The sequence below is a fragment of the Nelusetta ayraudi genome, unplaced genomic scaffold (genome assembly GCF_046127955.1).
Source record: "Nelusetta ayraudi isolate G7.1 ecotype Tasmania unplaced genomic scaffold, CSIRO-AGI_Nayr_v1 ptg000022l, whole genome shotgun sequence".
NCBI classification, from domain to species: domain Eukaryota; kingdom Metazoa; phylum Chordata; class Actinopteri; order Tetraodontiformes; family Monacanthidae; genus Nelusetta; species Nelusetta ayraudi.
In genome coordinates, this window is record NW_027466072.1 from 4,195,301 (window position 1) to 4,208,039 (window position 12,739).

General features: G+C 42.3%; 4 protein-coding genes across 6 annotated transcripts in view; 1 reads left to right on the forward strand and 3 right to left on the reverse strand.

The window, feature by feature from the left end:
* Positions 1-284: 284 nt before the first annotated feature.
* On the reverse strand, positions 285-3,717 carry ppa1a (inorganic pyrophosphatase 1a). Its single transcript, XM_076027879.1, has 11 exons — positions 3,528-3,717; positions 3,292-3,356; positions 2,757-2,810; positions 2,191-2,310; positions 2,033-2,119; positions 1,789-1,915; positions 1,569-1,696; positions 1,215-1,300; positions 831-900; positions 566-605; positions 285-477 (listed from the first exon to the last, which is right to left on the reverse strand). The coding sequence occupies exons 1-11, from the start codon at positions 3,586-3,588 to the stop codon at positions 449-451; spliced, it is 867 nt and encodes a 288-aa protein (XP_075883994.1). The 5' UTR covers positions 3,589-3,717; the 3' UTR covers positions 285-448.
* Positions 3,718-4,563: 846 nt separating this feature from the next.
* Positions 4,564-7,477, reverse strand: lrrc20 (leucine rich repeat containing 20). Of its 2 annotated transcripts, none has more exons than XM_076028179.1 (5): positions 7,383-7,477; positions 6,421-6,510; positions 5,829-5,978; positions 5,555-5,722; positions 4,564-5,463 (listed from the first exon to the last, which is right to left on the reverse strand). In XM_076028179.1, the coding sequence occupies exons 2-5, from the start codon at positions 6,488-6,490 to the stop codon at positions 5,327-5,329; spliced, it is 525 nt and encodes a 174-aa protein (XP_075884294.1). In that variant the 5' UTR covers positions 6,491-6,510; positions 7,383-7,477; the 3' UTR covers positions 4,564-5,326. The 2 variants fall into 2 exon arrangements, with proteins under 2 accessions (XP_075884294.1, XP_075884293.1); XM_076028178.1 differs by lacking the exon at positions 7,383-7,477 and adding an exon at positions 6,907-7,191.
* A 323-nt stretch (positions 7,478-7,800) lies between these two features.
* On the reverse strand, positions 7,801-11,908 carry ndr2 (nodal-related 2). The gene is made up of 3 exons (XM_076028177.1): positions 11,364-11,908; positions 8,959-9,737; positions 7,801-8,520 (listed from the first exon to the last, which is right to left on the reverse strand). The coding sequence occupies exons 1-3, from the start codon at positions 11,668-11,670 to the stop codon at positions 8,368-8,370; spliced, it is 1,239 nt and encodes a 412-aa protein (XP_075884292.1). The 5' UTR covers positions 11,671-11,908; the 3' UTR covers positions 7,801-8,367.
* Positions 11,909-12,527: 619 nt separating this feature from the next.
* pald1a (phosphatase domain containing paladin 1a) overlaps positions 12,528-12,739 on the forward strand; it is a 52,822-nt gene continuing 52,610 nt past the window's right edge. For both annotated transcript variants that reach the window (XM_076028181.1, XM_076028183.1), the window contains exon 1: positions 12,528-12,677. The gene's annotated coding sequence lies outside the window, so the exon portion shown is untranslated. The remainder of the gene's footprint in view (positions 12,678-12,739) is intronic.

Genomic DNA, 12,739 nt, shown 5'->3' on the forward strand with positions numbered 1-12,739 from the left:
TGGTGCTCACTAGCGCCACGCGTGGTGGCACCTAGCAGTAATTGCATCCTGATAGTGTAATGATGTTTACTGGGCGTTATATTTGATTTATATATAAATGTTGGGCTTTAATTTTCGTGTTCTTAGAATCAAAACAGACAGTAGATGTTTGAATAATTATGTTCTTAGGTCATTTGTTTGATTTTGTCCACCTCTCTTTAAATGAACCCCACCCCCAACCCACTCTTGTTCTATTTTATCCAAACTATCACCAAAGGAGACATAAAACAGTGGCAGTAAAATAAATGCGACGCACAACAACTCCGAGACTTGTTGTCTTTTATTGCGCTGTTTCGTGGAGCTTGAAATTACATCCAGACATTTGTGAAGACGTGTGGGATGGGACAACCACTAAATAGAAAGAGGTATGTGTCCCGAAGGAAGGAGATTTCTGGCAGGTATTCTTTTCTCACTTCTCGTAGTAAAACCATTTGTCCACTGTGAAAGAAACAAAAACAAAAATCAAGTCAACAGCACAAAGGAAGTACACAATCTTTGTGTGCCTTTCCATTGTAATCGAACCTACCTGAACTCGGAATGGGATCCTCTGCTCCAAAAGCACTTGCCTATAAATGTTAATGACATTATTATTAGATTATTATGACTATTATCTATACACTTCTCTTGAATAACGAAGGTAAATCTTTTTTTTATTTTTTATTGAAGACTAAGACAGCTAGTTGTCTTTTCAAATGAGTCAGTCAGCAACAGTTATTCTCTGGTGCTGCTGAGAACTGACAGACTGTTGTATAACTTTTCAGTGTGAATTTCAAAGGCAAAAGCAGACTCACAGACTTCACCACGGCCTCTGCACACCCAGCGGTGCAGCAGAAAGGACTGTCCGCCACGCTGGTGTTCACGCTGTTTCAGCAGCAGAGATCAAACAAAGAAACCAATCTCAGCTTTGAAGCAATATCCAGTGCTTGTACAAGGCACTCGTACCAAGAAATCTATTTAGAGACATTCAGAACGTGCAGCAAGGTATTTAACAGTCCATTAGGTTTAAAGATTTGCACTCAGCTGCAAGCACTCATTTTCTTCTTTAAGGTTTTCTGATGTGAAGGAATATTGCATTTTCTTCCCCCCCATATAAGCTGTAGTGTTATATGAGTGCAAATGGTCCACTGTCTGCACCATGTTGCAGTAGATGAGCCTTGAACATGAAAGTGGCTCACCAGTTTAACTCTCCCGCATCGGTCTTCTTTGAAATCAGTGCTTTCCAAAACTCATGGGTGCTCTTGACAGTTTCAATGGCAAAGTCCTGCAAAAAAAAAACAACATTTATACATGTACAGTGTGTCCACTGTATCTTCCAACATTTTAGAAATTTGATGTAAAAAAAAGGAAATTGTTTTTTTAAACTTATTTTCCTTTACTATAAGGTGTCTGTTTTTGTTTTTTTTTACCTTCTCTAAATGAAGAGAATAAAAGATACATTGTCAACCTTATTTTTTCTCAATAAAAGAACAGAGACTCTTCAATCAACAACAACAACAACAAACTCTAAACATAGGTTTGTCTAAGAGTACCCTGTCCTTGAACTCTCCGTTGAACGCAAACTGGTTCTCCGGTTTGCCATCCGGGACTTTGTATCGTTTGAACCAGTCCACAGTTGCCTCCAGGTATCCAGGCTTTAGTCGTCTTACATCATCAATATCTGCGACAGCAAATAGGATGCCAACATTGTGAGTATCCCAGGTTGCTTATTCCCCGGCGGTGCCAGCAGCTTTTATTGCATGCGATTCGTACTGTTAAAGCTGGCAGCCTCGGGGTCCTCGGTATTGATCACGATGACCTTCCAGTCAGTTTCTCCCTCGTCAATCAAAGCGAGAGTTCCCAGCACCTTCACCTTGATTACTTCCCCTCTCGAGCATACCTGAGGATTAGAGAAATATTACAGAAATGTCAGTGGGAAAAGTAACAGATCCGTCTAAATGTTTTCGTTTGTTTATTTGTTCATTTTTAAAGGCCCGGCTTGGGGCAATTCCAGCACCTTATCTCCTATGTCACATATATCGATGGGATCGTTGTCTCCGCAGCATCCCGTGTCACTGTCCTTGTGGTGGGGGTCCTCCCATGTCTGGGGAGTGGGGGGATCACAAATATAATAGAGCGAAACAGTTGTGCTGTTAGCTTCAGGGTGGGACTCACCTGGGGTATAGCGCCGTAGTTCCAGATGTAGCCCTTGTGAGGGAACACATTTGCCACATATCGAAGATTTCCCTTTTTCATGTCCTGTTTCAGTGGATTAAGGGGGTCTTTGGTGGCGATCTGATTCAACATAAACCACATCAGCATAAATGCATTATACTGCACCGTGACTCTCAGACGGATCCCAGGACCAAAACAAAAACAGCAGGTTCTTCATTGCTGAAGACGTCAGTCTCTCTGTCAGATTTGCACTTGTATATGTTGTCAGCTCAATTTGTAGTTGCTGGGGGTTTTCTCTTCTCTTTTCATTTTTTTTACTTGAAGGGAGTGCCATGACATAGGTAATTTCCCCTGGGGTTTAATGAAGTATTCTGATTGAGATAACAGTAGTCTGTTGTCATATTGCTAAAAAAAAAAAAAAAATCTATGTTGTCAATTGTGCTTGATGAGACCATTGTGCATTGTGCATGCCATTTACATTATTGCATTTTAATGTTTTGGTCAAATACATAATCTAATAAATACAAAAGGAAAACCTACTAGACTACAGAAAAATGCATACATACCTCCATCTTTGCATTTGTCCATCTTGGAACCTCCACAACAGCATGAAAAATGTTCTGCAGCGTGATAGAAAACACAGTTCAGTTTCACTGACAGTTGATTCTCATGAGCTTTGCTGCGCCACACACACACACACACACACACACCAAGAGAAATGTGAGATAGTTATAGTTGTGTGTTCCATGAATAAAAGATCAAAATGACACAAAAAAGATGGGAAAGGAAAGAATGTATTTTTTGCTATGGAATGGGAACAATGTCAAAGAGAAATTCTGACACTAACTTCCTGCATAAGTTCAGCTGAAGTCACTTTAGTTTAGGTGGTACACTACAACACAAAGTCCCTCCCCCAAACCCCAGGTGATAGACTCCAAAGCATCTTCCCACCAAGGCAGACAGACAACATTGGCAATATGTTGCATTATTGATATTTTCCTCAGGCTGAGGCTGAAGTTTGGTCTTACAAAAAAATCTTTAAAGGGGATTTTGATGAATCTGCAAAAAAATATAAACCACAAAAATCAATTACGTGCTCACCTCTGCTTCATTTGCGTAGATGGGGATGTCATGAAATGGGGAGATGTATTCACCACCCGAGTTTTCTGGGAAAAAGCAACATTTCCATTGTGGCAAAAAAAACAAAATGCAAGAAAATGCAAACAATGTTTAGTGACTTTCTATGCATATTTTTGCTGCAGCTCATAAAGTGCACAATGCAAAAAGGAAAAACATCCACGCACACAAACACAAAGGATAGAAGGTGACACGCTTACTGAAAAACACCCTGTACTCCTGGGTGTTTGGCTTGCCGCGCTCCTCAGTGGTGAAGCTCATGTCTGTTGTTGTTGTGTGAGCGGTCTGAGCACTGGTTCAGGAGCACGCACAAGCTGCTGCTGCTGCTGCTGCTGACTGACAGACTGATCGACTGGCTGCTGACAGGCCGTCGCTGAGAGAGTGAGCCGCTGTGCGCTCTGCTTAAGCCGAGGGATAGAAACCCAACAGCTCCTTGCATGTGACATGGGAGGCTGGAGTGAGTGTGTGTGTCCTGCTGACACTCCTTATTGTCCCATTGTTACAATCCTTAAGGCGGTGGGAGACAAACACACTTCCTAGAGAAGCTGATATTTGCTCAGATTAGAGGCCTTTGAGTAATTCTTTATTATTGCACATGGAGTGATTTGTTTTTTTTCTTATCTCACTCTGGTAAGCTGCAGCTCTTCAGGGCTCTTTTCAGACAAAAACAGATGGAGCTGACTGGCGTTAGCTGTAAGCCAATTACCGAGGCGGGATTATGTGGCGTGCCCCTGTTGTGACTTCTTGCCTCTTGAATAACGCTGCAACTCTTTGATAACACACTTATGGGGCCTATTTTTGGAAACATCACAAATTAAAAGGAGAAAAAATAAATAAAGTAGACATCAGACAATGGACAGCAGCTAAAATGTGACAAAAAGTGACACGGTTTCAGAGATTATTCAAGTGTGGGTGATTAACAGGAAGAGGTCATGGGCTGAGAGCACAGAGGTCGTGTGATAAGGTGCTGGATATCTCTAAGACTGTGTGAGTCTGGAAACAAAAACTTGCATAATAATTTTTTAAAATTAATTTTTAAATTTTCCCCACTAGGGAATGCGGCACCGTTACCACATTTTTATTCATGTCTTAATCTGACACAAACAGTAAGATTATACAGCACCCAATGAAACAGTAGTGTTAAAAGGGAGAGTGATAAATCCATAGCTGTTACTGTATTTATCATTGGACTCATCTTTCATCAAGCACAAAAAAGGAGAAAAAAACACCAGAACCCACAGTTGACAGAGTATGATCTTTAATTGGAAAAGAAACATGCTTTAGACTAGAACATGTCATAAATAAGTCATTGCACATATCTCAACTGAGACAAGAAAGCATGTTTCAAAAAAAAAATAAAATCCACTTCATGTTCTTAAGGCTTAATTGTAAAGAACACCATCTTTTCACACATCTCTAACACGTCTCTCTAATGTAAACCAGGCTCAGGACCGTCAGCTTAGGATGTTCAAGAAATATGATTCCTCTTCTTTGAGAACAGGATCACACTGCAAGCACTGGCAATCAAGCCAACTCGCTTCACTCCAGAGAGAAGAATATATTCTGAAATCATCATCAGTCTTTGCGGTGGCTACGTCAGTGTAACAGATTTCATACTAAACTTCAGGATGTCAGATGCCATGATGTTTGTTTTTGTTTGTGATTCCCTCCTGCCTGGAATTACAGCAATCATTGATGTTAAGTGGCCCTGAGTGAGATACAATGATTGTGTCTGCAGACTGAGGTTGCATTTAAAAAAAAAACAGATCAGGAAGTGATTTTAAACCACATTTGAAAATGAAAGAAAAAAAATCTGCGGAAAAAAATCTGATCTGATTCACATGAGATCAAGGGAAAAAAACATTTTGATCAGATTTGGGCCAAATGAGTCTGCTATGTGAACGTAGCCCAAGGCACGTAGACGCATCAAGCTGAAGTCGTAACAGGCACACAGCATGCAGGATACAGTCGTGTTCAGAAAAGACGTGAGTGTGAAATCTCAAGATTCTGAGCTTGACAAAGTTTCAAAGCGGTGGGCGGATTGCAGAGCGGACCGACTGTTTGAGTCCAAGGGGTTTGACTGGACGTTTAGCACCTTCAGTGCTGGCATGTCCGACAACTTATCCACTGGTATCTCTGCGGGAGGAGACACAAATAGATTGAATATTAGTTTATATGCACACAACTGGCCATGTACAAAAAAAGAAACGCAGTATGTAATCATCACCAGTGATGCTATTTCCCTCCAGGTTAATCCTCTCCAGTGTGGCTATTTCTGTCAGCTTGTCGGGAAAGATGGAGAAGTTGTTATCAGCCAGATTGATGCTGGTCAGATTCTCCATGCCGGCCACAGTCTCCGGCAGTTTGGTGAGAACATTTCCTTGCAGGTCCAGTTCTGCAACACATTTCAAAGACATGGTGGGGAGGGGGTTACGTCGACAATGTGTGATTGAATGCACAGCGTCTTTTCACAAAATGTTCTTTCTTGTCTTATTTCTTACCCTTCAGCCCGGAGAAGATGGAAAAGAATTTGCCAGAGAGGACCTTCATCTTGTTGTGAGCCAAAGTGATGAAACGGATGTTGTGCGCGACACTGCTCAGGACCTTGAAGACGCCATCTGGGAAGGAAACGAGCTTGCAGTCTGACAGATCTGCAGAGGGAAGAGCATGGTTATTACCATTCACACTACAACAGAATGTTTGCAATCTACAGAAAAAGGTTGTGTGGCAATCAATTTCTACAAAATTTCTTAAGCAGTGTTTTCAAATGGTAAAACCCTGTTTCTATTCTGTCAACAGACAATGAACATCTCATGCGTTATTACACTTATCAGAGTGTACTTAAATACACAATTCTGGGAAGTGACATTTTATGTTATAAAAGGCACTGACACCTTGCTGAAACCAATTCTAGATTAGTGATTGGTGGATTGATTTGGGGGGGGGAGCTTCCTCATTTCTATTTCTGCTCAGAGCAAGTCATGCCTGAGCCACTGTTGCCACCCAGTGGTGAACTCAGAAATAGCAAAAACTCGACTCAAAGTGTACATGACGCCGGGAAAGAACAAAATTTAGTTCTTAGTTAGATCTTACCCAAACTATCTTTGCCCTCCTCGACAGTTGCATTGACTCTCCGGGCCACATTTGCCACTTCCTCAGCCATTTTTTTCCTTTAAGCTTTTCCTAAGACAAATTGAAATGGCATTAGAGTAAAAACACGAACCAAAACATTAAGAAAAAAACAAACAAAAAAAAAACAAACAAACAAAAAAAAAACACATTTGCAACATCTGATATATTAAAATACATACAAACTTTTTTAATTTAATGAATTATAACATTTTATTTTATTTTTTAAAGAACATTAAAAGAAACATGAAACTGTTGAATGATACAAGAGGGTATTTGAGGTGGTGGACCGACAACTCAATCTGTAATTATCACACTTAGCAAACGATGACGTTAGGTTTGGGTGAATTTGTACGCATCTGACAATAACACATCTGATAACCGACACAGTTTAAGTCATTATATAGCTGTTTTGTTCAGTTTAAGCATACCGGAAATAAAGCGACTTACCCACAAACTCCGAGCAGTGGCAGCAGCTGCCGGGGCACCGACTGGCTAGGCTAACGTTAGCGAGAGCGGGTAAATCTGCCAAATGAGGTAAAGGCGAGGCGTTTATTTTTAGGCTCGGACGGGCGCAACAGCTCCGCCGATGGTGTCGTTACTTTCCAGAGCAGACGAGCGGTGAAATATCGCACCGTCACGTTATTCACACCTTGTAGAGTCGTTACACACAATGAGTCAACGCGCATGCTACTAGCAAAAACCCGACAGAAAACGCATTCATGACAGTCAGCGGTGCGCTCTGAAGTTGCAGACGATGCGTCTCCGCCTACGAAACAGGGAATTGTCCTTTTTTTCTATTGAATAATCCTGATCTTTTCCCAAATTGTTCCTAAAACACATCGGCTGTTATTGATATTCTGGTATCATTTTCCTAACATTGATATTTTAAAAACAAACAAAATGGTTCATGGTGGTCTTCTTACCTCTGAGTCCTAGTCACCAACTCTCAGTTTCACCAGTTGCCATGACCTTAACTCGAGCGCATTCCTGTTTAGTCAGTGTATATTCAAAGGTTGGGGCGACAATAGAGCCCCCAGAATTCAGAAGAATAGTTAACCATTGTCACAGCCAGCTGTCACTTTACAGTATTTGCTGGACACCCCTCTACTGTTACTGTGCAGTGATGAGAGAGAATTCTGGCTGTGAGTCATCATGAATGGCTACGACGCTCTAATATACACCAGTTGTGTCAGTTCATCTTAATAGAAGCTCAAATGTCATTTGGATAACACTGTTATTTATATAAAACAGTTTTTAAAAAGCTATAAAATCCATGGAAATTGGTTGAATTAAATGACGCCTGGTAATTTTTCTGATATTAAAATAGCCTGAAGTGTTTTACAAAGTCTATCAACTTAAAATTTTATTGGATTACTTGCCAAAGAGAAAATAAAACAACAAAAGATGACATCGCAAAGTATGTTGTTGTTTTTTTTTAAAATATAAATACAATTGTTTATTATTTACAATAAATATACATTACTTTATCATTACACATTTCATACACAATCAAAGCAGTGCTGGTATATTGTCATATTTATATTATTTACAATTTAAAAAAAAAAAAAAAAGGAAAGAATGTGTTTATTCCTTGCAGGTTTTTAGAAGCTTTCCATTGCATTGTGAGGAAAAAATGCATTTCAGAACATTTTAACAGAAAAAAGTTCTTCAGTGTCCTTCATATCCCAGATTTAACAAATTCAAATGTTATCTCAGCACATGGATCAGCAGAGCACAGGGATAAGGATCAAAGAGCTTTTAAAATGAAATGAAAATGTAAAAAAAAAAATCCCGGCCAAGTGTAAAGGCTAAGTGTTTCTTTCTGCTTTTCCAAAATAACAAAACCATGATTTTGCACTGCATCTTAGTGCTTTTAGAACAATCCATGCAACCAAGGGGCTGCGGCGGTCACTGGCAGCCGCATTCGTCCACAATCATGTCTTCATGGTGCCGCAGAAGCATCTCGCCGCTCTCGTAGTACAGCATGCTCAGTGGGCTCATTTTGGTTGGGGCACAGCAGGGGGACGCAATCCTGTCCGGATGGTAATGTTTCAGCAAACTCTGGAGGAACAGAGAAGCATGGATTACGATTAAAGGCGGAAAACGCACCAACAACCATGTCATGTACATTAAGATACTAAATTCTTTAAAGATGTACATATAGCTTATATATTTTCTGCCAACTGTTAAAAGGCCCAGTGTGAAAGATTTATTAGCATCTCAAGGTATGAAAGCATGTTGAAAACAAATGGATGCCTGTAATAAATGCTTATTATTAGAACTGAAAGTACAAATCTTATTTTTGTTGATTTTATATAAGTATAAACATCGAGATTTGCTTTCTATTTAATTGCCATTAGAACCCAGGGAATGAAAATGTTGTTTTTAAAGATGTATTGAATGACTTCATTGTTGTTTGTTCTGAGGATGACCTCCAAGTCCAAGTGTACCAAAACCTAGCTGATCCCAGGTAACTGTGTAGTGGACTCCTTCACTTACCTGCATGTAGGCATGATTTGTAGGATTTAGATGCTCTCCCAGGGGTCCGGGGCAGGACCCCTCACAGCGGAAGGCGTTATATCTCTTGGGGAAGATGATCCATGACCCCCAGCCGATCCTGTTAAAGTCCACATGCAGGTCGACTCTGCGACACAGAGACTGGTCACTTCCTGTTTTGAACACTGGCAGGCTCCTCACGGTTGCCTCCCAGTGGCCTCGCTTGCTCCTGCGCCTGTTGGGCAGGTGGGCCTTTTTCATCTCGGCTGGAGTCAAGAACTTGGACCGTTCGGCAGTGTGGATCAAACTAGCCTTGGCCTTGGAACTGTCATTGGATCCAGTGTGCGAGAAGATGACCAACAGTGCCCGGTCGTTCACTCCGCGCTTGCGTTGTACCGCGGAGACGGACGGAACCGCAAGCGACGGACCCCCGTTTGTCTTCAGCGCTTTCCCTCTTTTTGACATCCTCTTACTGTGACCCTCAGGCACCAGTTCCTGTGTGAGCCAGCCCAGGAGTGGAGCTGTCATGTTGAAAACTTTCCAGCCCTGCGACGAGGTGACCAGTGAAGACTCAGTGAGCAGCCCCACCAGCCGCTGGCCCGGGCAGTCCCTGTGTGTGGAGCACGGCCGGCTGTGCTGGTGAAGGACCGCCACCGTGATGTTTGCAACACTCTGCGTCCGAGGAATCCGGATTCTCAGCTCTGCCGCCTGGATCTGTTTGTCGACGAGCAGGGCGTGAAGGTCAAAGGTCACGGTCCATCTCCTCTGTCTGTGCATCAAACCTAATGAGGTACAGAAAAAATGCAAAATGATCTTAAATTTGTGGTATTCTGGGCAACTTGCCAAAATCATTTGAATTTTAAATGTTCAAGGTCAAGATAAAATCCAGTTATTTGATTCAATACAGCACAGTAGGTTTTTTACATTTCCAAAGACTAAACCAGTGAGGACGCTCTACAACCGTACCGTGGCGAGGCGAGGCGAGGCGAGGCTATGAGAACGCCCCCTAAATGGACTGGATGATGTCCTTAAGAGGTCTATTAGACAAAATTCACCTTACGATAAGATGTCTCTGTAGAGTTTTTGGTGGTAATTATTAACACATTGTTGCAAAATAAAAATAAAAATAATCTGAAATTATCTTGACATGAGATTATTAAATTGTCATGCAATGTTAAAGTCTGTTTTTAAATATATGTATTTATGAGGGGGCTGTTCATTCATTTCATTTCATGTCTTCCCTTATAACTTACTGTAAGACAAAATGTACATTCATCTGTTTTTGCATTTTAATTAATAACTTAAATAATATAGAATCCTATATTCTGGGATGACTTTATATCAGGTGGTACATCACTGTTTATTTCCACATATCAAGTTTGTCTGTGTTTATAAATCAAAAGCAGCAACCTGACCCTCCATCTACAATATTTCCAGAGTTATTTTATTCCTATAAAATAATACTCTATGACGATTTCAATTCCTTTTCCATCAGAGCTTTTAACTTTACATGTTGGATCACCAATCAAGTTACAATCTTGTCAAAAAAAGAAGGAGAAGAGAATAATCAATCAATTTGAATCGTCCCACACCCTTATAATAAAAGGAGTACTCCAGTAGTTGTTTTCATCAAGGACCACGTGAGTTGGATCAATTGCGGGAAAGGTGTGGCCCACATTAATCATCATTTGGAAGGTTTCACATGAGCTTTTGTCCAGTGCACCGAGCGACCCATCACCCTGCGCTTTGCTGATCAAAAAAGCCTCCCCGAGCCCGAGCACCATTCATCCACTCAAACCCGCGAGCACGCAGCCGAAACCCATCGTTTTTTAGGACGTCGCTGCCTCGCCCCGGCTCCTGCATATCCTCGAGCCAAACAAATACGAGTAACGGCTCCCAACACCTCGTGCAAAGGATGTGGAATCGGATTCGTCAGCGGGCACTTTTTTTGTGTGTGTGTTTTTTTTTGTCTTGCGACTGCTTGCGCCCATTAAGCACCGAGCTCTAATCTAATCAGGCCAACGTGTGAAAAAGAACTGAGGCGCGTTGTTGATTTGACTTAACAAGAGATTTGTATAGGAGGGGGCAGGAGGGGGTGTCTGGCGAGGTATCTAATCAACATCACCTATTTAGGGATGAAGGAAAAGGTTTGCTTTGAGAATTAGAAAGACAAGCCCGGCCCCTTTACACACGCGGATCCCTGCATGCCCCCTCCAGAGCAGGATGTGGATTGAAACCCTCTGAGGTCGTCTGGGACGCAGCTTTGACAACCCCGGTGCGCCGCGCAGCGCAGGAACACCTTCACATAAAAGAAGCACGCATACACATTCTAAACCATGCATTAATCTGTAAAATAAGAGCAAAAATGAATTGTTTTTTAAAAAAAGCAAGCAGCATCCAGATCTTACTTTTAGCCACTAAGCTCTTGACCGTGTCCGCATGCTGCTTCACCGCCTCCTTCTCCACGACGTCCAGCGGCCTGGAGGAGAAGTTGGCCCTGAAGTTCCTGTAGAGGTGCATCATGTAGGTGGGCAGGTGGTACCCGCTCGTCCTCTCCAGCAGGGAGATGCGCTGCGGTGGCCTGACGGTAGTTCCATCCATGCCGGTGGTACTGGTGGTACTGGTGGTGGTTCTCTGAGCGCCCTGTGCGAAAGCCGGAGCCCCGGCCAGCAGCGATGCGCACAGGACGGAAGCCAGGAGTCCCAGTGGGCGCATGTTTTGGGGCCGGTTCGTGACAAATTCCTCCAGCGGGACATCAGGGGTGTCTTATATACTCTCAGCCACCCCACCCCACTCTTATGTTAAACAAGTCGCGGGGGACATTAAAGGAAATTGACATGCGTCCTCAAGACTTGTTGGCCGTGACAGCTCATCATCCATTCACGTGCTAATGAGGCGTCTGCGTGCGTGTTTACAAGGCGTGTTTTACTCTTTGTTTGCCGCCGTGTCCTCGCGGACTCCTCGCGGGCCTCGCTCCCCACCGGCATCCGCATTTAATTGTTGCGGCTATTTGTCCTACACTAACTGTTAGGCTTTTCCCAGAGTGTAGGCCCGCACTATTGAATAATGGGAGGAAAAGAAAATAAGGAAAGTCTTATTGTAAAACTAAAAAAAAAAAAAAAAAAAAATGAAAAAAGAGGAGGTGGGAGGTTAACTGCAAAAAAGGTTTTTACATAATGCACCATTTCCATGTTTAACTATTTTTTATCCATATTTGAGGTTGTGCACAACGACACAAAATTGTCAAAAAATATGATTTTAATAGTAATATGAAGAGAAAATGAGCCAAAATCCCTTATTGTATTCCGGCTGAACTGATATGTTTTGCCCATCTGGCCAATTTGTTCACTTTCTTGACTTTCATAAAACTCATCAGCTACATAATAATGTTCAACGGGCCGCGCATTAATCGCACATTTGATAAAGTAGTGCGCTTCTCGATGTGTGTGCAGCGGTGTGCAGCAAGCAGAGCGAGATGGCCGCGCACTGCGCATGCGTCACATATGTACGTATCCACACAGCGACATCCTTTTCCTCGTAAATTTACCGAGAAAGGTCCCCCCCGCCCCCCACCACCCCGCAAAAACATATATCAATGGTATCTTTAAAAATAACCTCAGCTGCATGAATAGACGGCGGTGCAGGTCGCGGCCAGCGCCACTCAACAGACGCACCGAGCTGTAGAAATCACCCGAGAAACGAAACGAACGTGTGCTGAAATGGTGAGTAAAGAAAGAAAAAAAAAAAAAGTTTGCGGAGTCGTTGTTGCTGCTTCAGCGGCGAC